General features: G+C 38.8%; 1 protein-coding gene and 1 non-coding gene across 2 annotated transcripts in view; both read left to right on the top strand.

Moving 5' to 3' along the window:
• Positions 1–5,480: 5,480 nt before the first annotated feature.
• LOC122104480 lies at positions 5,481–5,600 on the top strand. The gene has a single exon (XR_006146940.1). It is a non-coding gene; the product is annotated as a U6atac minor spliceosomal RNA (small nuclear RNA).
• Positions 5,601–8,304: 2,704 nt separating this feature from the next.
• The window catches only part of Myom1 (myomesin 1), a 132,295-nt gene continuing 115,488 nt past the window's right edge, over positions 8,305–25,111 (top strand). Inside the window, exons 1-2 of the mRNA XM_042675326.1 lie at positions 8,305–8,372; positions 12,987–13,324. Of these exons, the coding sequence (XP_042531260.1) occupies positions 13,011–13,324 (314 nt within the window). The 5' untranslated portion in view covers positions 8,305–8,372; positions 12,987–13,010. The remainder of the gene's footprint in view (positions 8,373–12,986; positions 13,325–25,111) is intronic.

Consider the following 25,111-nt stretch of genomic DNA (forward strand, 5'->3'; position numbering starts at 1 on the left):
CCTTATATTGGATCTTAGGGTGTTTTAAAATTAGTTAAACCTCAGGCTCAGTTAGGTCTTTGGGTATGCTTGTCATTTTGGATACTGGTCATTCATCCTCAGTTCTGCCTCTATTCACTTCCAGAAGGAATAGTCTAGGAAGAGGGATGTGAAGTCTTGGTTCTGAGGGCTGAGGTTCTGGGGAATGCCAAGGTCACTCCTTCACCTCCATGAAAGTGAGAACTTCCATAAGATCTACTTGCTCCTATGCCAGGCCTAGGCCAGATGAACCTTAACAATTAAGGGTTCCCTCTTTTGTCCTAAAAACAGGGAGAGAGTTAGGATAGGTAAGGTGAAGATTTTCCTGATGGTGGAGGAAGGTAAGAAGAGAAGAAAAGTGGACAACTAGAAAAGAAGAGAAAATAATCTAAGTTCTGTTGTCAGCTGTGCAGCATTCCACAGAAAACCAATCTCTATGAAATGCTGTTTGAACTTCCTGGTGGCTTGGAGTGTAGCCTAGGAAGCAGGAATAGGCTAGGATCTGACTAGGTGTTTGGGCCCTATTCCATTATCTATCTGCCAGTGCTGTAACTGGCATAGGCTTGCCCTTTCCCAGGACCATTGGCCCAGAAATTCTCCCAGCCCCAGTTAGGGAGGAAGCTCACTTGGGCCCTTCACAGCCTGTAGGGTCTGCTGCATGACAGTCTGGGCTAGCTTTATTCTGCCATTGCCCAGATACACACGGTGTTAGCACCAGCTCTAATTTTAGAGCTAGATCTAGTTTATCCACTTAGATCTAGTTCACTTAATAACTAGGTGAAATTTGGTTTCAGATGAGAATCCAAGTCTCTCTTCTAGCTTTCCCCCGCCACCATCATCCTCTTTCTCCTTTACTTCTTCTCCCTGACTTGTGGACTTAAAGAAAAGGATACTGTACTGACATACATTTTTGGCTCATTTTCAGTAGGGATTAAAATCATAAAGCGATAGATATGAACACTTAAGATGTGAGTTATCAACCACAGGCAGACTTTTTAGAACAAGAAGGATTTATTTTGTTCTCTCCTCACCTAAATTGCTCCACATAGAAAGCTACTAATTAGATTATCACAGAGCAAGGCAAAACTAGGTATAGTCACTTTTTGGGTTGATAGCACAGGTTCCAAAGCTGTAAATAACCTTAGCTGTCATCTAGTCTCAATACTTTATAGTTGAGAAAATGAAACTTCAAAGGAGTGGAATAATTTTTTTTATTTTTATTTTTTGTGAACATACTGTACAGAGGGGTTACAATTACATGGGCAAGATAATGAGTACATTTCTTATCAAGCATTGCAGCCTCTCCTTTGTTTACCCTTCACATCCTGGAATAATTCTTAAAGTCACTCAATGAACAGGATTAAACTCTCAGTACCCACCACACAAATATGTGCACAAATAGATATACATATGGACATACATTTTATTTTATTTATTTATTTATTATTTTGCTGGTCCTGGGACCTGAACTCTGGGCCTGGGCGCTGTCCCTCAGCTCTTCAGCTCAAGGCCAGCGCCCTACCACTTGAGCCACAGCACCACTTCCAGCTTTTTCTGCTTATGTGATGCTAAGGAATTGAACCCAGGGCCTCATGCATGCAAGGCAAGCACTCTACCTCTGAGCCACCTTCCCAGCTCCTGGACACACATTTTAATTAGGTAACTCTGAGTTAAAGAAGATAGGACTTCGTTATATAGATCATATATACATATGTTTAATTAGGTAATTAGAGAAGATATGACTTAGTTATAATTATAGGTTATTCTGTAACGATAGCTTTCAAAAACTCCCTAAGCAACTATGTAAACTTTTCTTTCTTCTGTTGAAAGCATATTCATTGGAGAAATAGTGCCTAGATTTTGGAAAATCTTTGATCACAATGCCTACATCAGTCATTTTTGCTTCCCCATGCTTAGCATAATGCTAGGCTTTCCCTTTGATTCCTATCTTTTGAAGGGGAAGAGTTTTTGTTTTGCTTTGTACCACTGTAACAACTAATTGCATCTTTCTCTGTACTCTGGTTTTAATTTAATCATTCAGACTATCCCATTGTAACATATTTATTGCTAAGGAATCTTTGTCTACTTAACTACAGGGCAACAGCTCTCTGAGGGCATGAGTTAGTCCCTCTGTATCTTCGGGTACAGTACAATGATTGACACATTGATAAAGTGTTCAATAAATGCTTTAGTAATTAAATTGAGTAAAGTCAGGTCTTTCCACCCTTTCCCATAGTGTTGATGCCTGGGTTTTATTTGTTAATTGAAGCTGGCAACTTAGGAAAAAACTTTAATTTCATTTGGAATTTAGTTTTTGTTTCCTTTACATTGAATTAATTCCTTCCTTTTTTTCCCCATATTATAGCTTGAACTCAGGGCACTGTCTCTTTGCTTTTAGGCTTAAGGCTGATGCTCTACCACTTGAGCCATACCTCCAGTTCAGCTTTTTGCTCGTTAATTGGAGATAAGAGTCTCATGATTTTTCCTGCCTGGGATGGCTTTGAACTGTGATCCGCAGATTTCAGCCTCCTCAGTAGCTAGGATTATAGGCATGAGTTACCAGTGCCCAGCTCCATTGCATTTCTTTTTTTTTTTTTTTTGGGGGGTCCGGTCGTGGGGCCGAACTCCGGGCCTGGGCGCTGTCCCTCAGCTCTTCAGCTCAAGGCTAGCGCTCTACCATTGAGCCACAGCACCACTTCCGGATTTTTTCTTTTTGCTTATGTGGTGCTGAGGAATTGAACCCAGGGCCTCATGCATGCAAGGCAAGCACTCTACCACTGAGCCACCTTCCCAGCGCCCTCCATTGCATTTCTTAAGGATATTTCTTTGGTTTATTCCTTCAAGCCATACAGCAATGATTTGCTACTCATTACTTTGTCTACAACTAAAAAATGGACTCGAGCCAATACAATGCTAGGTGATTACGTATAATTTGTACATTATGGGTTTTAAGATACACTACAGCTAAATTCAGGTTAATATCCTTATTGTTAGTTTGAAGACAGCATGTGTATCTACTTTAGAACCAGATTTTTTAAAAGACTAATTAGAATTTTCAAAGAAAATATTTTCTGAAGTTTCCAGATCAGTATATATCTATTTAAGTGGTTGTTTTTTTTTTTTTTTACTAGATGGCTTTCTGGGAAATTTGATATTAACAAGTGATTAGTGCTCCATTAAGTTTTCAGGTTAATTACACATCTGTAAGGGAATTATGAGTAAATCAGAGTAATTGACAGAATGAGTGCACATCCATAAAAGAATCATTAAACCAGAATAATTTATTTGCATGAGTCCGTGGTGGTTAATCAGTCTTCTAGAAACATCAGAGAGGATTAACTAAGAAGGGAAGACTGTTCCTGAATGTGGGTGGCATCATCTGTAGTTCAGGGGGTAGGGGATCCAGATGTAACAAGGAGAAATAATAAAGAAAATTTACTCCTGCAAGCATTCTAGCCTCCAGTCTCTTTCTTCCTGGCTGCCATTAGGTGAACTCTGTTCTACCATACACTCCCTGTCAGGATAGACTGAATCTATGAATTAAAAATAAATCCATTCTCCCTTAAGTTTCTCTTTGGGATTTTATACAGCTCTTTTTTCTGATGGACATTATTGGCACATTGTGCTCTCCATACACACACACACACACACATACACACACACACACAAAGTTAGATGATTGAGAGGCAGCACAGTATGATATATAGGAATTTGGGCTTTGTGTAAAACAAATTTGGGTTTGAGTGCTCTGTAACAGTGTATTTGTATGACTTTAAGAATACTAATCTCTTAAAAGATCAGTTTCTTAATCCAGAAAATGTTTTTGCATATGTTTGATACTCAAATGAGATTATCATAAAGTAGTTAGCATCAATTCCTGCTATATGGAATTAATTAATTATTAGCAAGTACTACAATAATTTATTTTCCCTATGTGTCTCCCTCCCCCTTTTCTGCTTTGACAAGATAGGAAACTTCTTATTTCCACTTCTCTCTAGAGAACTAGCTCACCAGGTACTATTCCAGTGGCTCAAATGGGAAGAGGCTCTGCACTCTATGGAATTTAGAATCTATGTCTCTCCTGCGGAGTTATATTTGTTTCATCTATATGCTGTGTGATCTTTACAAATGACTTCATTTCTAAAAGCCTCAGTTCCCTCAGCTATATCATGGAGCTCATGATACCTTGAGTGAGATCATGAATATAAAATGTCTACCCCAGTGTCCTACACCTGCTTGATAGGTCCTCAATAGTGTTAACAATAGTCATCATCAAGAAAGCAATTAGAGACTAATGTAGTGTTTTACACTCATAATCCCAGCTATTTGAGAGGCAGAGATAACACAAGCAAAATATTAGTGAGATTCCAACTTAGCAAAGCTGGATGTGGTGATTCATATTTATAGTTTGAGATTAGCAGGGAACATAGGTGGAGACTTGAAGGCTGAGACTAGTCCAAGCAAAAATCCAAGGTCCTATCTGAAAAATAACCAAAGTAAAAAGTACTGAAGATGTGGCTCAAGTAGTAAAATGTTCAAACCCCAGTTAGAAAGAAAGAGATAGAGAAGAGAAAATTAAATAAAACAAATAATACTGGACATGATGCACATACCAATAATCCCAGCAGCCTGAGCTATGTAGTGATATCTTGCCTCAAAAAGAAGAAAAGAAAAGGGAGAGAAAAAAGAAGAGAATTAGCAAACATATATAGTAAATATATGAAGAAAAGGGAACCATTGCACACTGTTGGCAGCAATGTAAATTGCCATTATGGAAAACATGAAAATTCCTCAAAAATTAAAATACTATTGTATATACGTCCAAAAGAAATGAAATAAGTGTATCAAAGAAATATCTGCATTTCTACACCGATCAAAATACTAATTAGAATAGCCAAGATATGGAAATAATCAAAGTATCCATCAACTGATAAATGTATGAAGAAAACATGATGATACAGACAAGGGAATAGTATTCAGTTGTTAAAAAAGAAATCCTGGGTGGGGGGAGGGGAGGCTGGGAAGGGATGGGAAGGGTAAACAAAGGGGGAGGCTGCAATGCTTGATAAGAAATGTACGCATTATCTTGCCCATGTAATTGTAACCCCTCTGTATAGTATGTTCACAAAAAATAAAAAGAAGAAATCTTGTCATTTGTAACAATATAGATTAAACTGGAGATTAATCGTGTGTGCCAGGTACAAACGATCTCACTCATATATGGAATCTAAGAAACTTGCTATCATAAAAGTGGAGAGTGGTGGTTAACAAAGACCAGGGAGATGAGCAAGGTGGAGGGAAAGAGAAAGGCTGATCAGTGGGTGCTAAATACAATTAGATAAGAACAAGAAATTGTGATGTACTACTGAGCAATAGGATAAATACAGATAATGATATACTACAATACTTTCAAAAAGCTAGAGGAAAGGTTTTGGAATGTTTTCACTATGAAATAGCAATAAGTATTATATGAAAGGAGAGGTTAGCACTCTCCTGGACAAGGATGGAAGAGGCCCTTGGGCCTGACAATATGCATACCATTAAGGCATTGCCACCTACTTTGTGGCATGTAGCCATTTTTTATGATAAATTATACAGGTTTCTAGGCATTCACACAGAGTGAGACCAAAGGAGGATATTCTTAGGAGAGGATCCCAAAGGTGCAATAGCAATGTGCATCTAATCATATAAAATAATATCTAAATGAGCTCCAACAAGAGGGTTTTTTGTTGCTATTTTTGTTTTCCTTTTATTTTGTTTGTTAGTTTATCTGTCTTTGGTAGGGTAAAGGGGAGGCACACAAATTGCACGACAAAGGGTGAACAAATGCAGCCATGATACTCACTAGATACTGCATTGAAAATAAACTATAAAGCTTGTGGACGGGGGGTGGGCGGGAAAAACTGGGAGAGAGGCAGGGAAAGAGAGGCATTGTTTAAAAAGAAATGTACTCTTGATCTGACTTATGTAGCCATAACCCCTCTCTACTCCACCTTTACAAAAACAAAAATAAAAATAGAAATAAAAACATTAAGTGCTGGCCAGGTGTGGTAGCTCATGCCTGTAATCCCAGCTACTCCAGAGGCAGAGATTGGGATGACTGCTAAGCAAAATAGACAAAGCAAAAAAAGGCTAACGGTATGACTCATATGACAGGGAGCTAACTTTGCAAGCGCATATATCTGAGTTCAAATCCAGTATAACAATAACAACCAAGCAGCAACAACAAAACAATAACAAGTAGGGGAGGGAAGGGATAGTGGGAGAAAAAGGCAGGGGTAACAATGCTCGACAAGAAATGTACACAAAAATACTCATTACCTTACTTATATAACTGTAACCCCTCTGTACAGCATCTTTATAAAAAAATAAAATAAGGTATTTGAGGAGATAGGTATGTTTAATCTAATTTAAATATTTTGCAATGTTGTACACATGTGTACAATTTTTGTTTTCATGTATCAAACAAAAATAGTTAAATTAAAAATTATCTTTATCTTTAAAAAAAAAGAATTATAAAGTATGCTATCAGATTTGGGTCTGTTCAATATTTTGATAGATAAAAGGGATCTGTATTCAGTCAGAACAACCACTTGTCAGAACAGAAGCCAATATATCAAAGTACCAGCCCACTAAAGACATAACCCAACAATGAAGTTTCATATTATTACTCTGGCAATAAATAGCTGATAGTTACTTTGCTTTTTTTTTAATGTGACGGTCACAGGATTAATTGTATTACCTGCATCATCACAATAACATCCTGAAATGTACACACGAATATCCCCATTTTACAAAGAAAGAAATGAATCTTAGGGAGGAGAAATAACCCACGGCTATGAAATGAAAGCAACGGGCTGGAACTTGGATCTGATTTGAATGCACAGTGAAAGTGTGTGTGTGTGTGTGTGTGTGTGTGTGTGTGTGTGTGTGTGTGTGTGTGTTGTTTTGTTTCTTTGGTATCACTGTGATTTCAACTTGAATCTTCGAGCTTGGGACCTCAAGCTTACTAGCATCATACCCTACCACTTGTTATGCTCTCAGCCCTACTTTTCCCCTGAAATAGGGTCTTGTGAGCTTTTTCTGCCTGGATTGGCTTCAAACCATGACTCTTCTGTTCTCAGTCTCTCTAGTAGCCAAGGGTTGCAGGCATGAGCTACCAGTGTCTGACTTACAACACAGTTGTAGCCACTAAGTTATATTTCCTCTTTAGTTATGTCCTGTGAAACCCCAACAATCTCTTGTTGGTTAGTATGACCCTACTCTGAGATCAGGAAAACTAGAATATTAGATTTCTTCTCAAAAAGCTTTCCTCCCCCACAGTGTAACCCCGGTTTTCACTGTATTTGATGGTGCCCTGCATCTTGTATATACACTTCTCTAATTTAGAAAGGGGAAGGGGAAAAAAGGCTTAAATAAGGATACAGGTTGACCCATTGTAACAATGAGATGTACAAAACACTATGTTGAAAACGAACTTTACAACTTGGGGGTGGGGAGGGGACGGGGTAGCGCATGGGGGGGAGGGGTAGTTGTGGAGGTGGGAGGGAAGGGATCGTAGGAGGAAAACAAAGGAGGAGGCAGCAATGCGCAATAGGAAATGTACTCATTCCCTTGCTCATGTAACTGTAACCCCTCTGTACAGCATTTTTTACAATAAAAAACGTACAAAAAAGTTTTAGTTAATAAATAGGGAATCTAATATTCAGATTTGTCTTTGCACATTTCCCTGAAAAGACAGATACAGGGACCATTTATTATGAGGCCCGAATTGCCCATTTCTTCTGTCACCTCTACTCTTTCTCAAACTTTTCTTTCACATTGTGTCTTTTAAGCATATTATACACACGTTAGCAACAGCACACCCAGAGCCATATCTTGGCATTAAAATTCCATGAAGTCCGTTTTGAGAATCAGATTACCATACCTATTTTTAGCTCTTCACACAAACCACTCTTTTCCATTACACTTTTAAATACCCAGTAATAACGTGATGTTGAAGGTAGACCTTCTAGCTCAATAAAAATCCTGTGTTTGGTGTAATCACTCCAGGCACACTGACTGGTCTCAACACAATTGCATTACTAAGGCAGTACCTGCCTGGCCTCTCCTCAAGGCTTGGGACTACCCTCCCATGTGCTACTATATTTATCCTCCTTCTTGGCCATAAAAGGCTGGCTGAGTTGCCCTGGCATTCTGCTGCCTGACCACATGCATTATTTTTGAACTGGCCCCCGGTCTTTAGCCCTGCCTCTTAACTTTTTCTTGGATTCAGCCTAGGTGGGGTTTGCATTCTCTCTTCCAACTCCTAGCGACATCGGAACATTTCCCTAGTATCCCTCCTTTGGAAACTGGTAAGTGTGCTATTATGGTAGGAAAAAAAATGGTCTGAATAGTTTATATCTCAGTAGCACTGCAGTGTGGATGGCTTTCTCTTTGGCTTTTGAGCATAGCAGTTTTCTCACTGAGATGTCAGAAGAATTTCTTTGCTCCAAATGGGACAGTGTAGCTTCTGGAAGTGAAATCAGAACAGCAGGGTGCTGGTGGGGCTGGCAAGGCGGTTCTCAGATAACTGTATTCTTTTTAAATGAAGCTACTGTTCCTGGAACGGTAAGATCACATTTATCTCACATTCAACCTAAGTACTCTTTCTAAGTTAGAGTTCAACAGTTGAAATCTGGAGTGGATGAGGGACAGGAGGTTCTTTCTCTGTATGCCTACAATACTCTGTTTACAGATTAGCTCAAAAGAAAGCAAATTCACTCTGAACTTGCTAGGTTATACTTCAGTGATTTTACTCTGATGGTGCAGTGTGGATGAATCTATGAGCAAATCACGATATTCTTGATTTGAAAATGAGTCAGTAATTTTTTCAGAGGCAGCATAAATCCCAACATCATGATCCTGAGAAGATCACTCTGTGAACGATCTTGACCAGCTTTTTGCCTCTACTGTATATATGAAAATCACACATCAAAATGACAACTTTGGAGTTTGTATTTCTTCCTAAATTCCCAAGTTATCCTCAAAACCATCTTTCTCTCAGCAAACTCTAGCTGTAATGTGGTGGTATAGGCCTTGTTTACTTGATGGGGAGAAAGAAGGTAGTATATCTTTGTTCTGGAGGTCAGCTCTGTTGACTTAAAGTCAAACTCTGCTTACTTAATAATACATGAGCTATGTGTATGGAACATGAAATACAATTAAAGATGAATACATTTGGGGAAAATAAAAATAAGGAGTGGACAACAGAATTGAGGCTGGATATTTAAAGATTTTATTTTGTGAAAAATTACAGCATTTCAAATCATTTGGGTAGTGAATTTAGCTTATAATATAGTAGAAGTGCTTTTATTATTTATTTGGAAACCATTCAAACAGCATTTGTATAATAGATAATGTAGTGAATAACATCACAGAAACATATTGAAATACCTTCATAACTGCCTAACATAGTTTCATATTAATGTTTAACTCCTTTATATTATGAAAATTTATCTAATGATTATTCATTATGCATGATAATTATTCTGTATATTTAATAGCAGAAAATAGCTGTCTAATTAAGGAGCTGCTTGCTAGTAGCTATTTTTTTCCTCTTAGGAAATGCCATGTAGACTGATATCTTCCATGGGACCTTAGATAAATATTTCAGGAATGAAGTTTGCTAGATTTTCTTCTCTAGGGAATATATACTGAATTTATATATAGCTAAATAGAAAGTAGCTTTAAATAACAGAAGGAATGAATCTGATATAAGTCTACACATGCATGTTTCACAGTGATTTTGGAAAATTAATATACACTGATTTGTACAATTAATATACACTAATATAAAAATTAAAATTTTAGAGGAGTCACATGTGATTTAAAAAATAATAAATTTTAACTGAAAGCTATTTGCTCACATCTATAATCTTAGCTACTCTTCAGGCTAAGATCCATGAAGGATCAAAGTTCAAAGCCAGCCTGGGCAAGAAATCTATTAGATTCCATCTCTAATAAACTAGCAAAAATACAGACTGGAGGTGCAGCTCAAGTGGTAGAGTACCAGCTGAGCAAGCATGAGTTCAAGCCTTGGTCTCCCCACCCCCCAAAAAAAGATCTTTTAGAAGCTTGATTATTTCCTTGTGTGTGTGTGTGTGTGTGTGTGTGTGTGTGTGTGTGTGCACGCACGCACGCACACGTGCATATGCACGTGTGCACCAGTTCTGGGTCTTGAATTCTGGGCCTGAGCGCTGTCTCTAAGCTCCTTTTTGCTCAAGGCTAGCACTCTACACACTTGAGCAACAGCACCATTTCTAGCTTTTTCTGTGTTTAATTGGAGATAAGAGTCTCATGGCTTTCCTGCCTGGCTGGCTTTGAGCTGCGATCCTCCGATCTCAGCCTCCTGAATAGCTAGGATCACAGGCATAAACCCTAGTGCTTGGCTTCCAAAAAATATATATATATATATATTTGGGTCCGGTCGTGGGGCCTGAACTCTGGCCCTGGGCGCTGTCCCTCAGCTCTTCAGCTCAAGGCTAGCACTCTACCACTTGAGCCACAGTGCCATTTCCAGCTTTTTTTCTTTTTGCTTATGTGATGCTGAGGAATCGAACCCAGGGCTTCATGCATGCATGCGCTCTACCACTGAGCCACCTTCCCAGCCCCCCAAAATAATTTTAAAATATGATTTTAAGATAACATTTCAGAACATGCCAGAAATAACTTTACAAATGGGGATAAGGTACTTCTATAAAACTGTTGCTTCATCCCAGGCTGCCCATGTGGCTAATAGGCCTCCTGTCAGTAAACAGATTATTAAAGAAAGCTAATACAATGTGAATCCTCCCCTCTTGGTGCTAGGCAAAACACCTCTGATATTCAGCAGAATAGCTATGTCAGGTTCACAATGCTAACGCCACATTGAACACTGACTCTCTTCTTTCTGTGGGAAGACTGGAAGCCTCTATATTTCCTAATGGAGCAAGTACATTTTCTAGTTTGAAACTATACTTTAAAAAAAATGTTTGTGAGATTGAGAGCTTGTATATAATCAGGCTCCAGGGTTCAGTCTTTGGGCTTTTCCATTTACAATGGGCTTTCAGTACCACTCGCCTACTGTTGACTCCCACATGTAGAGCTCCATTCTAGACCTCTCCCCTGTATCCGACTTGATGGAATAGCAGGCATCTTCAAGTGCAGAGTCTTAAACCAGTCTTTACTTCCAAACTGATGCTTTCTTATCCTCACCCTCTCACACAGCAGTAACCTTAGACTTCTAGTTGCTCAGACAAAATCCTTGGTGTCATCTCTCCTTCACACTACAATTCAAAACTAATTCAAGTACTACTGGTTACACCTTGAGCCCCTACATGAAGTCTGGCCACTTCTTCCACTTCGTGGTCACCACTGGTTTGGGGTGTGGCAGTTGCCTTTGTATTTGTGTGCACTGTAACTGTTTCACAACTAGATAGCTTAACTAACAGAAATACACTTCCTTACAGTTCTGGAGGCTAAATATCTGAGATCAAGGTATTAGCAGGGATTGTTTTTGCTGAGGTCTCTCCTTGGCTTATAGATGTCCTCTTCTCTCTGTGTCTACTCATGGTCCTCCATTATATGTACCAATACGCATTCTAATTTCTTTTTCATATAGCAATGCTTCATGTGGGATTAGAGTTCACTTGAATAACTTCATTTTAACTTCCCTTTTGAAGATCCTTTCTCCAAATAAAGTCACATTCTGAAGGTTAGAGTTGTGGTCAAGCTTATGGATTTGAGGGGTTACAACTCAGCCCATATGACTTTTGGTTTTCTCACTTGTCTCGCAACAGTTTCTTCTCCAAGCTGATGACTTGCAGTGACTTCTCAGCTCTTTCAGAATAAAAGCCAGCTCCTTACAGTGGCCTATAGGACCTTACACTCTGTTCTTTATCCATTCAGTTCTCCTCACCTCAAACATCATCTCCTCTACCTCTTCCTCATTTTCCAACCCCTGATACCTTTGCTATGTACTGGGGTTCCTTCTATCTGAAGCATTCCCCTCCCCCCCCCCCTTCCACCAGATATTCCATGCTCAGATGTTGCTTTTGAGCGAGGCCAGGCCTAATGAGGCTGTTTGAAATTGTATCCATCTCTCTTTCTTATTTATTTTTTCCATGGCAGTTAGTACACTCAGATATACCTTACTAATTAATTTTCATTATTGCCTGTCTCTTAAAATGGAATATACACCTCTGTAGTAGGCTATTAGAGCAGATATTTTCTTTTTTTTTAACCACAGGTATATATATTTTTTATTGTAAAGAGCTGTACAGAGGGGTTATAGTTACATGAGTAATGAGTACATTTCTTGTTGAGCATTGTTACCCCCTCCTTTGTTTTTCTCCTACTGTCCCTTCCCTCCCCACCTTCCCCACTCTTCCTGCCCTGTTGTAAAGTTCATTTCCAACATAGTGTCTTGTGAGTCTCATTGTTGCAATGGGTCATCCTGTGTCCTTGTTTCAGCATTTTGTTATTCCCCTTCCCCTCCTCAAATTAGATAAATGTATATACAAGATTAGAGCATAAATTTTCTTTGTTCACCTTTTTATTGCCTTGTGTTGGAGTAATTCTGGTTCATAACACTCACTTATTATTTGTTGGATAATTAGTTATTACTATTATTCAATTATTTTCCCCATTACATATGGTCCCAAATAAAGCCAGAATAGAATGCTAAAAAATAAAAACCATGTGTTACCTATGGTTGGAGGCAAAAGTAAGGTAGCAAGAGTAAGAGCTAGAAATAAAGAAAACACAATGACAGAAGAGGCATCTGTGGGCAGTGAAGGAGGGAGTTTATTGAGTAGTTTATTCAGTTGGTCTGAACTTCACTTCCTTTTCCATTTAGTCATTGGAAAGAGAAGGGTAGGAATTCTTACACACTGCTTGAAGTGACTTGCTCCTCAATGGTTCACTGAAGGATTGTTCTCTTCTTGTAGGTGGTCTCCTTTCCTCAAGGGCACATGATGTCTTTGCCTTTCTATCAGAAGTCTCATCAGCACTATGATCTCAGCTACCGCAACAAGGACCTACGCACTACCATGAGCCACTACCAGCAGGAGAAGAAGCGATCTGCCATCTACACCCATGGCTCCACAGCCTACAGCAGCCGCTCCTCTGCGGCACATCGCCAGGAATCAGAGGCCTCTAGCCAGGTGTCTGCTTCCTCCTACCAGCAGCAGGCCTCTCAGGCCTACAGTCTTGGGGCCACACAATACTCTGGTTCTGAAGTCAGTCGGAAGGCAGCTTCAGCCTATGATTATGGCTACTCTCACGGGTATGTCAGGAGCAGCCTCCAACCTTAGAGAAGAGGCACATGCTCTGAACCATCTTCCTAAATAGCTATTTTCTTCTTGTTAAATATGGCAGCCCTACCTTCAAACCAGGGTAAAGGGGGACTGTTTTTGGAGACTCGAACCCTGTGTCTATGCCTGTTTCCTTTTATTATCTCTTTGAAATTTACAGAGTGCTTCAGAGTCACACTGGCAAGTCTTGCTTGAGTTGCTAGCTGTGATATTTCTAGAAGCAGAGGAGTTTTGCCACAGGTTACTTTAGAAGCAGCAGAGCCAGAAAATATCACTTTAACACTCACAGCTGTTTCCTGGCTCTTATGTTCTTTCTGCTTAGATGAAAAACCTGTATAGTCACAGGCAACTGAATTATAGCAGATGTACTTTATTTTTTTTCTGTGTCTGAAAGGCCAAAATCAAAATTCTGAGCTATTATTCAAGCAGATCTTTTCTTTAGCTGAAACATTATATTAAAAAATTTGAGCCCAGTACCAGTGGCTCATGCCTGTAATCCTAGCTACTCAGGAGGCTGAGATCTGAGGATCACAGTTCAAAGCCAGCCCCGGTAGGAAAGTCTATGAGACTCTTATCTCCAACAAACTACTCAGAAAAAGCTGGAAGTGGTGCTGTGGCTCAAGTGGTAGCCTGGAACAAAAGAAGCTTAGGGAAAGTGCCCAGGACTGGAGTTCAAGCCCGAGAACTGGCAAAAAGTAAAAACAACAAACAAACAAACAAGCAAACAAATGCCTTGCCAGGTGCCTGTGCCAGACACCTGCAATTCTAGCTACTTAGGAGTCTGAGAGCTGAGTATCATGGTTTGAAGCCAGCTGAATAGGAAAGTTTGTGAGAGACTTATCTCCAATTAAGCAGCAAAAAAACTGGAAGTGCTATGGCTCAAGTAGTAGGGAGCACTAGTTTTGAGCATAAAAACTAAGGGGCATGGCACAGACCCTGAATTTAAGCCCCAGGACCAACACACACACACACACACACACACACACACACACACACACACACACATACACACAAGCTTTATTTTAGTCATCTTAAAAATACTAGGAGCAAATCTATACTGGGACAAAATTATATTTATTGGCCCAATGCTATGAAGGAAACAATATGGTAGACAACAAGAATTATTTTAAGATTCTAGAAGAATGGAGTTTAGACACAGGCCTAGTCTGCAAAACAAAGTCAGGATCTCATTTCCTTGGCAACAATAAACTTAGGATAAATGTGAAATGTTATATTCAGAAACCCTTTGCTTGGAGAAGGATTGAGGCTGTTTTTTTTGTTTTTGTTTTTGTTTTTGTTTGCATCAGTAAGTAACAGAGACCCTCCAGGCAAGAGTGACGTGTTTCAGTCTTATGAATGTAGTTTCAAACAGCAAGCTCACTGTTAGTCTTTGCTATCAAAGAAGAGAATTTCTTGGTGAGTCTGTACTTATCCAAAGGAGGTTACTATAACCTTGTTTAATAGCAATGTCCTTGAGAGAAATGTTGGTTCCTATGACCTCCACAGTTAGTTTATCTGTGACTGTTAGTCCAGCCTACTGAGTGTTGAATAGACATTTACTTTCTTAGTCCAAGGCAATTTTTATTCATCAGTATTCATGAAATGAAATATTTCATGGGGACTACAATCCACTTGCAAAGTACTTGAGCTTTTGTAAAATTAAAACTCTGCAGCCTACAGAAAAATTGCTGATCTTAAAAATGTAGATTCCTAGGCGTTATGTTCAGTAACCACCTCTACCCCTCTTACGTATGGTATACATGATGATTTTTTCGTACAAACATAATTTTTCTAAAATCCAAGTACATAAGATAGGCAACTGATAACAATGCACCGTAAAACCTTCAGAAGGAAAGGAAAATGTTTTGTGGACCATATTTTTGTGCGGCAGTTTTTAAGTTATTAGTTTTTTAAAAATCAGTACTTTTTAATGGAGATAACGTGACCAAAAATCTGTCACAGAATTTTGAGACCCATTAAAACAAAGTTTAATGAGAAACAAAAAGATAGGTAACTAGAAAAGTCATTGATCTCTGCGCATCTAGAAAGTGATTGGAGCAATAATAGAATGGATTGTATGAGTAGACGGGGAGAAGGCAGAAGCTCCTCAATGCCTGTTGGGTTTGGATAGCAGCTGATCTACAGCTGTCATGTTGTCAGTGACAGTGACCTCCTGGGAGCTTCTGCTAGGTTCAGTAAGAGAGCCAGAGTCTGCTGGGGTTTACCTGGAATGTATGAGCACAACGCTCTGAAATTCCATTTTAGATGGAGCAAGATCATTTTGCAGTCTCGCTTTCATAGGTCATGTTCTGCCACAGGATATGTATAAGGATTGTGTGTTGGCTGCAAATATGGAAATATTGCTGCGGAGGGGAATTTATTTCTTTTAGCACTTGCTTCCAACAAATTGCCTTCCAAAGGAAAGTTAGAAGGAATTAACACTGTGTGTAAGTGACAAGCATCACTTTGTTCTCTCAAAAAATGTTCCATAGATATGTTCAAGAGCTTCATTTAGAAAAACAGCTGTCTGTTAATGGAGGAGGATTATGTTTTAAATATCAGTTTTCCTAGACTTTCTGTTCTGGGTCTATAGAAGATGGGTATTTATGTTATGCAGTTGTTAGTGTAACTTTTTGTGTGCTGAGTTCGTTACTCCAATGCAGAAGAACCTAAAGAATTTTTTGAATTTGTGTTTTTAAATGATCTCTATTTCTTCAGCTCTTGTTAGCTCTTATAAATTAAAATTATGATTATTTTTATACATCTTTAATTTATCCATACTTATAATATTCATAATTATGTATAATCTGGCATATTATAACAAACAGTAAATGGCCTCTGTTTTGCTTGGTTTGGTTTAGTTTGGTTTGGTTTGGTTTGGTTTGAGACAAGATCTTGTGCTGGGTGCTGGTGGCTCATGCCTGCAATCCTAGCTACTAAAAAGGCTGAGATCTGAGGATCATGGTTCAAAGCCAGCCCCAGCAGGAAAGTCCATGAGACTCATCTCCAATTAACCACCAGCAAACCAGAAGTGGTGCTATGGCTTAAGTGGTAGCGCACTTGCCTTGAACTGAAGAGCTCATGAACAGCACCCAGGCCCAGAGTTCAAGCCTCATGACCAATAAATAAATAAATAAAATAAATCTTGTTATGTAGTCTAGGCTACAATCCTGCTTTAGGCTCCAAAGTGCTGGGATTACAGGTGCATACACATGCCTCCTAACAATTGGATTTCAGAGTACATTTTATTCTGAAAACATTTGCTTTATATAATTCTTGTAAGATGTAGCTGCGTTAGCTAAAAGAACCAAGGTAATAGGTAATGTGTGTGTGTGTGTGTGTGTGTGTGTGTGTGTGTGTGTGCACATGTGTGTTACTAGGGTTTGAATTCAGGACCACATGCTTGCTAGGCTGCCTGGTTGTTCTGGAGATGGAATCTAGTAAAATTTTCTGCCCATACTGTTCTTGAACAGTCTTCCAGATCTCAGTCTCCTAAGTAGCTAGACTTACAGACATGAGCACCAGCATCTAGCAATAATAACCTTTCTATATGAAATATAATCATAATGCTTATTCCGTGTTCGACATCATATCTTATTCCTTCTCATTATGAATACATTTGTGTAGGCAAATGTTTCCATATTTTCTGTGTTTGAACAACTCAAGTTTCTGGGTAGAAACATGTTGAGCTGGAAATGGGGAAAGGAGAAGAATATTGTATCTTTTCCTTTGAATCATGCTATGTGAAACACAAAGAAGGTTAACCTAATCTTGAAGCTATTTTAGTCTTTCTGTTTTTAGACCTAGAACTAGCAGCTGGAGATACTATTCTTTGAACACTTTGAAATCTTCATCTCTTCTTTAGGATATATTTAAGCTTGTTCAAAATGAAATGATTTTTCCCCCACTAAATGAAATACCTCTTTGTTTTGTAAGGAATGTTGTTGGAAGCTTTTTGAGTTAGAAATACGCCTATATTAAACACCAGCAAGCAGGAGGCTCCATCTATTTTTAGCCTCAGCCTTACAGTGAGATTTCTAGTGTTAAAAGTAGAAAATATGGAGAATTCTAAGTGCTCAGTGATTGGCTGACCTAAGTGAGTCTTAGGAACAAGGTAAATGGCTCAATGTAAATGATTGCAGCACAGACTGGTGACTTGCTCTGACCTATCAGTTGTAAAATAAGTTTTGGAAAGGTTTTTCCAAATGCCTTTATGCTTGGTCACATTGAGGGAAAAATAATCCTAAAGGAAACCTCAAACCTCTAGAAATAATAAGATTGTTTTCTATAAGTATTATCAACAACAAGTATTAGCAGAGATTAAAGAAAACTCATGATTACTTCACTACTCTTATGCAAGGGCTCTTTTATTTTTTATGGTTGTATATTAATTATTTAAAGGGGTTTTGCTGTGATATTTCCTTATTTGCATATATTGTACTTTGATCAATCACCACCTCTATTATTCTTCTTTATTCCCCATTTAGAACAATGCTAGTAGGTTTCATTATTTATTTATATAGTGTATTTTAATTATATTCACCACCCCCCGCCATTTCTCTTTTCACCCTCCCACTGGTTCCCCCTCCAAACAGTCTCCTTTTATATTCATGTCATTTTATTAAGGTTTAGATTCTTCATACAAGAGAAAATATATGATATTTGTCTTTCTCAGTCTGGGTCATTTCATGTAACACAATGATTTCCAGTTCTATCCATTTTCCTGCAAATGACATAATTTTATTCTTCTTTATGGCTGAATGGACACTTCAGTGTATGTGTGTGTGTGTGTGTGTGTGTGTGTGTGTGTGTGTGTAAATGCTACTACAAAAATGATGTTCAAGTATCTCTAGTGTGTGCTGACTTGCATTTCTTCAGATATATGCCTGTATAGAGAGTAGTAAAGCAGGATCATATGGTAATTCTGTTTTCAGTTTTTTGAGGAACCGCCATACTGATTTCTATAGTGCTTTCACTAATTTACTAATTTACATTTTCAACAACAACATAAAGGGTTACTTTTCCCCTGTATCCTCACCAGCATTTATTATTATTTATTTATTTTTATTTTCATTTTTTTTTGTCAGTCGTGGGGCTTGAACTCTGGGCCTGGACACTGAGCTCTTCAGCTCAAGGCGAGCGCTCTACCACTTGAGCCACAGCACCACTTCCAGTTTTCTGGTGGTTAATTGGAGATTAATTGGAGAAGTCTCATGGACTTTCCCCTCAATGTGACCAAGCATAAAGGCATTTGGAAAAACGTGTCTCACAGATCTCAGCCTCCTGAGTAGCTAGGATTATAGGCATGAGCCACCAGCACCTGCCCCATTTGTTAGTTCTCATTCTTTATTACTAAGCTATTTTAGTCCTATATAGAAAATTGTTGCCTATGTTCCTGTGTCTTTCACGTATTTTCCCTATGTTGCCCTGTAGTTTCAAATTTCACCCTTATATTTGTAACATCTTTGACTCATTTTGAACTGATTTCTTATACAAGGTGAGCGATAGTGATGAAGTTTCATTCTACATTCCAGCAACATTTGTTGAAGAGTTGTCTTTTTTCCAACTTTGTTTTTGGAAAATATCAGATGACTGTAGCTAAAAGGGTTTGTGTCTAGGTCTTCTATTCTATTTAGTTGGTCTATATATCTGGTTTTGTGCCAGTACCATGCTGGTTTGTGTGTATATATGGGAGGGTGCACGCATACATCAGTACTAGGGCTTGAACTCAGTGCCTGGGCACTGTCCCTTAGTTTTTTTCATTCAAGTTGGTTCTCTATCACTTGAGGCACACCTCCACTTCTGGCTTTTTGGAAGTTAGTTGGAAATGAGTCTCATAGAGGTTTCTGCCCAAGCTAGTTTTGAACCACTATCCTCAGATGGCAGCCTCCTGAGTTGTTAGGATTACAGACGTGAACCACTGGTGTACAGCTACCATGCTGTTTTGGTTATTATATTTCTGTAGTACAATTTGAAATCAAGTATTATGATACCTGTAGTTGTTCTTTATTTTATTTTATTGATTTTTCTTATTGTTTTCCTGGTTTTGATTCTAGTTGTTTTTAAGCCCTGTCCATGAATGGATTTCAGTAGACTCTTATATAATCTCAAAATATATGTAAAATTATGCACAAGTGAGAATTTTCTGGAAAGAGGGACGGTAGCTTTCATTAGATTCTTAGGGAGAGAACTCTTACAAACAAAGATTAAAAATACAGCTCTAGAAAATCTACATATAATAGTCTAACATGAGACCTGAGGACCAATATGTAGTTTTGCAATATAGTTCCTTTTCTCTATTACCCTTCTTGAGGTAATGCCATTGAGGATCAAAATAACCAAGATTTAGATTAGGTAAGAATAGATGAAAAGAAATCTAAAGGGTTTTCATGAATACTAAACTTGGGCCTTGACAGAGTCTAACTTGCCATTTAGAAAGGCTATTTACAAGAGACTTCTGAGTGATATTTGTTTGAGAATGAGAACTTGAAGCTTGAGTGATTTTTTTTCTAGAATTCTCTAACTTTAAATTGTGCTTTTCATCTACATCACCCATTGGGAGTCACCCAGATAATAACCTCTTTTGAAATTACTACTGTTTATGAAGACAGTACTAACATTCAAACTAGTTCTAATCCAATCAGAGGATAGCAATGCTAAAAATAGAGACCTTTAAACATGGAAGTGTCTGAAGTAGACTTGAAAGCTTTGTTCTAGCTCTCACACTGATATGTGCTAAAGAAATCTATTAGGCTGGGAAAGTGGCTCAATGGTAGAGTGCTTGCCTCACATGCATGAGACCCTGGATTTGATTCCTCAGCACCCCATAAACAGAAAAAGCTTGAAGTAGCACTGTGGCTCAAGTGGTAGAGAGATAGCTCTGAGCCGAAGAGTGCAGGGAGAGCGCCCAGGCCAAGAGTTTAAGCCCCATGACCGACCAAAAAAAAAAAAAGAAAGAAAGAAAAAGAAAAAGAAATCTACTGCCCAACCTCAGTTAGTGTCATCAGATTAATGTTAATTTCAACATAACCATTTCGATATATCTGCATGTACGATGGATGCAAATAGGCCTGTGCTTACTTGCAATTAAGTGTGTGGCTTAGTTTCTTAATTTGTGAAATGAATAAAATGATTGTCACTGATGTTGTGAGTCCTAAAAGAGATAATGGTGTAAGCTGTTTAGCATTGTGGCTGGCTCACAGAGAATTCTCATTGAAGTTGAAATATTATTGTTCATCCATTCAATAAGTATGTATTGAATGCCTCCCTGGTGTTAAGCTCTTTTATAGGTGCTTGGCATAAATTACTGGATATTGTAGTGAATTACATATTACAGTAAAATGTAAGAAAGATTATGTCTGTGGAGTAGGATTTAGGTTGGGATTTTAATCAGGCAAGGCAGGCCTTATTGAAAAGATAATATCTGAGCCAAGAAATGAAATAACTGAGCCATGAAGTTACCTGGGGAAAGGTATACCAGACATCAGGAACAGCAATGACAAGACATTACAACCAGGAATGACATGGACCAGTGTGAAAGAATGATGGAAGCTTCAGAAATCATGTATATGACAGGCTCCTATGCAGGGCCTTCTGGGCCATTGTAAGAAGTGTGTGTGTGTGTGTGTGTGTGTGTGTGTGTGTGTGTGTGTGTGCGCTTGAACTCAGAGTATGAGTGCTGTCCCTAAGATAGCACGCTTCCACTTGAGCCTCAGCTCTACCAGGCTTTTTAGTGATTAATTGGAGATAAGAGTCTCATAGACTTCCTTGACAGGGCTGGCAAAACACACACACACACACACACACACACACACATGCACGCATGCACACGCACACACATACACACTAACTGTGATTCTCAGATCTCAGCTTCCTGATTAGCTAAGAATACAGACATAAGCCATTAGCATCACTGTAAGGAAATTTTATTCTGAGCTAAAAGTAGAAGTCATGGCAGAACTTAGAGCAAGGGGGTGGCATGATAAATTCAATTGTTTTTAAATTATAATATTGCTGTGGCAGATGTCTTAAGAACAGACTATCAAGGCAAGAGCAGAAGCAAGTCACCTAGTTAGGAGGCAAATACTGTGGCCTACCTAGAGCTAGATACCCTAGAAAGTGTGTGTGGTGACCAGTGGCTAGATATTTTGATCTGTTGTTTGTGTTGAATTCTTATTTTTACCTGATTTCTGATAGAATTTCTCAGCAACTGAGCCATGGAAGGTTTTGAATGACTGTTCTGACACCTTGTATGTCATATAATGATGATCTTTTCTCGAGGATTTAACATCTTATAAATAAACTATCATGTTTCATTGATATTACTTTTCTTTCAGTAGTAAGGAAATCATGTTACTTGGCAAATCAAGTCCATCTGTAGAATAGAATCTCTGAATCTGAAACTGTTGAGCTAATAGATTGTTAAGAGAAATAAAATTTGCCTAGAAAGCTTTTGATTTATTAGGGTTTTTAAATTTTCTGTGGTTTAAATATGGATTATTCCTTCCAAATCTGAAATTTGGTCTTGAATGTAATAGTGTTGAGAGGTGGTGGACCTTTAAGAAGAGTTTGACAGGCAAGGGCGCTGCCTCATAAGCAGATTAATATGCTCTTGTAGGACTGGATTTGTTATTTTATTAAAAAGCAAGTCAACCCCTAACATTTTTTTTCTACATGTGCCATTTCCCCTTCCTCTTTTTCCATGTAACACAAACAAGGCACTGGACAGACAGGCTGCCCCAATTTGAACTTTCCTCCTCCAGAACCATGAACCAAATAAACCTCGGTTCTTTGTAATAGACTTTGTAATCTACAGTGTGTTGTTATTGTTTCAGCAATAGAAAAATGGACTAAGGAGGTACTCTTACCTTTTTTCTCTAGAATTATTCTTACAGCTTTGTGTGTGTGCGTGTGTGTGTGTGTACATGAGTGTATCTATGTGTATGTGTACATATATACATACACTATGTGTATGTATATATATATATATGAATACACACACACACACACACACACACACACACACACACACGCACACACACAGTGCTGATCTTAGGGCACTAGAGCCTAGGTTACTGTTCCCGAACTTCTTTTGCTAAAAGCTAGTGCTCTACCTCTTGAGCTAGAGATCCACTTCCAACTATTTTGGGGGCAATTTATTGGAGATTAAAAAAAATCTCATGGAATCTCCATACTGCTTTCCAAAGTGGTTGAACAAGTTTACACTCCCACCAACAATGTAGTAAGGTTCCTCAAAAGATTCCACATAGAGCTCCCCTATGACCCAGCAATCCCACTTTTGGGCATTTACCCAAATGATCACAAACAAGACCATCCTAAAGCTACCAGCACAACTATGTTTGTTGCAGCATTGTTTACCATAGCTAAGATATGGAACCAATCCAGATGCCCTTCAGTAGATGAATGGATCAAGAAAATGTGGTATATATACACAATGGAATTCTATGCCTCCATTAGAAAGAATGACATTGCCCCACTTGTTAGGAAATGGAAAGACTTGGAAAAAATTATATTAAGTGAAGTAAGCCAGGCCCAAAGAAACATAGGTCCCATGGTTTCCCTTACTTGCAATAACTAGTATATGTCTGAGTCAAGCTGAAAAGGTCAGATAAGTTGATGTTAGGGGAATGAACCCCAAGATAAGTATTCAAATGTTTTTTTTTCCTTTCATGCAATTGTTTCTAATATATTTATAAGATGATTTTCTTTGTTGCTTTGTACGTCCCTCCCCCACGGTATAACCCCTGCTTTCACTATATTTGATGTTGGTATAACTTGTGGTATGGAAGGGAAAAAACAAATTGTTTAACTAGGGATACAGGTGGACCCATTGCAACAATGAGATATACAAGTCCTTATGTCGAAAAACAAACTTTACAACTTTGGTGGGGGGGTGGGGGAAGATTGGGTGGGGGGATGGGGAGGGGGACAGTATGGGAAGGGATGAGAAGGGAAAACAAAGAGGAGGCACAATGCTTGATAAGAAATGTACTCGTAGCCGGGCGCTGGTGGCTCATGCCTGTAATCCTAGCTACTCAGAAGGCTGAGATCTGAGGATCATGGTTCAAAGCCAGCCCCGGCAAGAAAGTCCAAGAAACTCTTATCTCCAATAAACCACTGGAAAACCGGAAGTGGCGCTGTAGCTCAAGTGGTAGAGTGCTAGCCTTGAGCTGAAGAGCTCAGGGACAACGCCCAATCCCAGAGTTCAAGCCCACAACCGACAAAAAAAAAAGAAAAAAAAGAAATGTACTCGTTATCTTGCTCGTGTAATTGTAACTCCTCTCTACGGTATTCTCACACACACACACACACAAATCTCATGGACTTATCTGCCTGGCTGGCTTCAAACCACAATCCTCAGATCTCAGCCTCCTGAGTAGCTAGAATTACAGGTGTGAGTCACCGATGCCCAGCTGTAAATAAACTTTTAATTATTATATACAAGGAAAGAGTAGCAGAGTTTTTGGATAACAATGATCAATAGAACATTCTGGGCCATGTCTTCTGAGTACTTAAATACCAACAAATTACATCAGACTACTTCCTATGTGGTTGACTGTGCAAAGTGGTGGGGTGGGGAGGGGGTGGGGGAAACAAGCAGAAAATCCAGTTACTGAATTTACTCTACTTTGAAAATATTGTCTGTCGGGAAAAAACTACCTCCAGAATGGTATTCCTATTCCTTAAGCGGTGAATCATGGGAGAAGAAAAGCATGTCCTTTCATAGAGAATAGAATGAGCTGGCTAGAATTGGAGGAAGGGCACAGTGGTTACTTTCCTGTGCTTGCAGGTGAAATGTTAGCTCTGTCCCTCAGGGTCTTGGCTTCTATAAAGTCAGCACCTTCCTGCTGACCAGACAGTGAGGTGTAACTGAACTTCCCAGTAGAGACCTCTGAACTCTGGGAGCCAGAGTGAGCTATTGCAACAGGCCTGACCTTTTCCACAGTAGTCTCTCCTGATGAAATGAGAAAGCAGACACTTCTCAGAGGAGGAAGATAACTCTCAGGTAATGTCTTGTCAGCCACAGTGGCCAGACCCAATACAGGGTGGGATGTGAGTAAGATGCATTGTAAGTAAGTTAATGAGACTAACTTTTGCAAACTCAGGACAATTAAGACAACAAAGGTACAGCCTAAGACTCTATAAGGCATTCCTGGTACTATTGTCAAATTCTTTGAATAACACAATGTTTAGTAAATATGGACTAAACTCAGTCCTGATGAAAATGGATCATATTGCAATCTGCTTAAATTAACTTTTGAAATAGTAAAAAAATAGACAAAAACTGAAGGATGTATATAATAAGATTTAAGTTGTACTTGTATAAGATAAAAATGTAAATCTCTCAATGTTTTATCCTTCTCCTCTTTCTTTCCTCTTTTTTCTAGCGGTACTGAAGTTTGAACTCAAGGCTTTGCACTTGCTCGCAGGCACTAAACTGCTTGAGCCACACCTTCAGTCCAATACACTTTGGTTAATTTTGAGATAGGATGTTGCTTTTTGCCCAGGCTGGTCTAGATCATGATCCTCGTATTTTATATTTCCCACTGGAGTTGGAATAATAGATGCGTGTCATCATACCTGCTTTTTCTGGTGAAATGGAATCTCACAATCTGTTTTGCCTAGATTGGCCTAGAACCATAATTTTCCTGATCTCACCCTCCTGAGTAGCTGGAATAACAGACATGTCTGTAGCTATTAGTGGGGCTGGTAGACTCAAATTTTGTCTCAAACCACAA

This window comes from Dipodomys spectabilis, unplaced genomic scaffold, assembly GCF_019054845.1.
Source record: "Dipodomys spectabilis isolate Male_0828 unplaced genomic scaffold, ASM1905484v1 ptg000024l, whole genome shotgun sequence".
Taxonomy (NCBI): Eukaryota; Metazoa; Chordata; class Mammalia; order Rodentia; family Heteromyidae; genus Dipodomys; species Dipodomys spectabilis.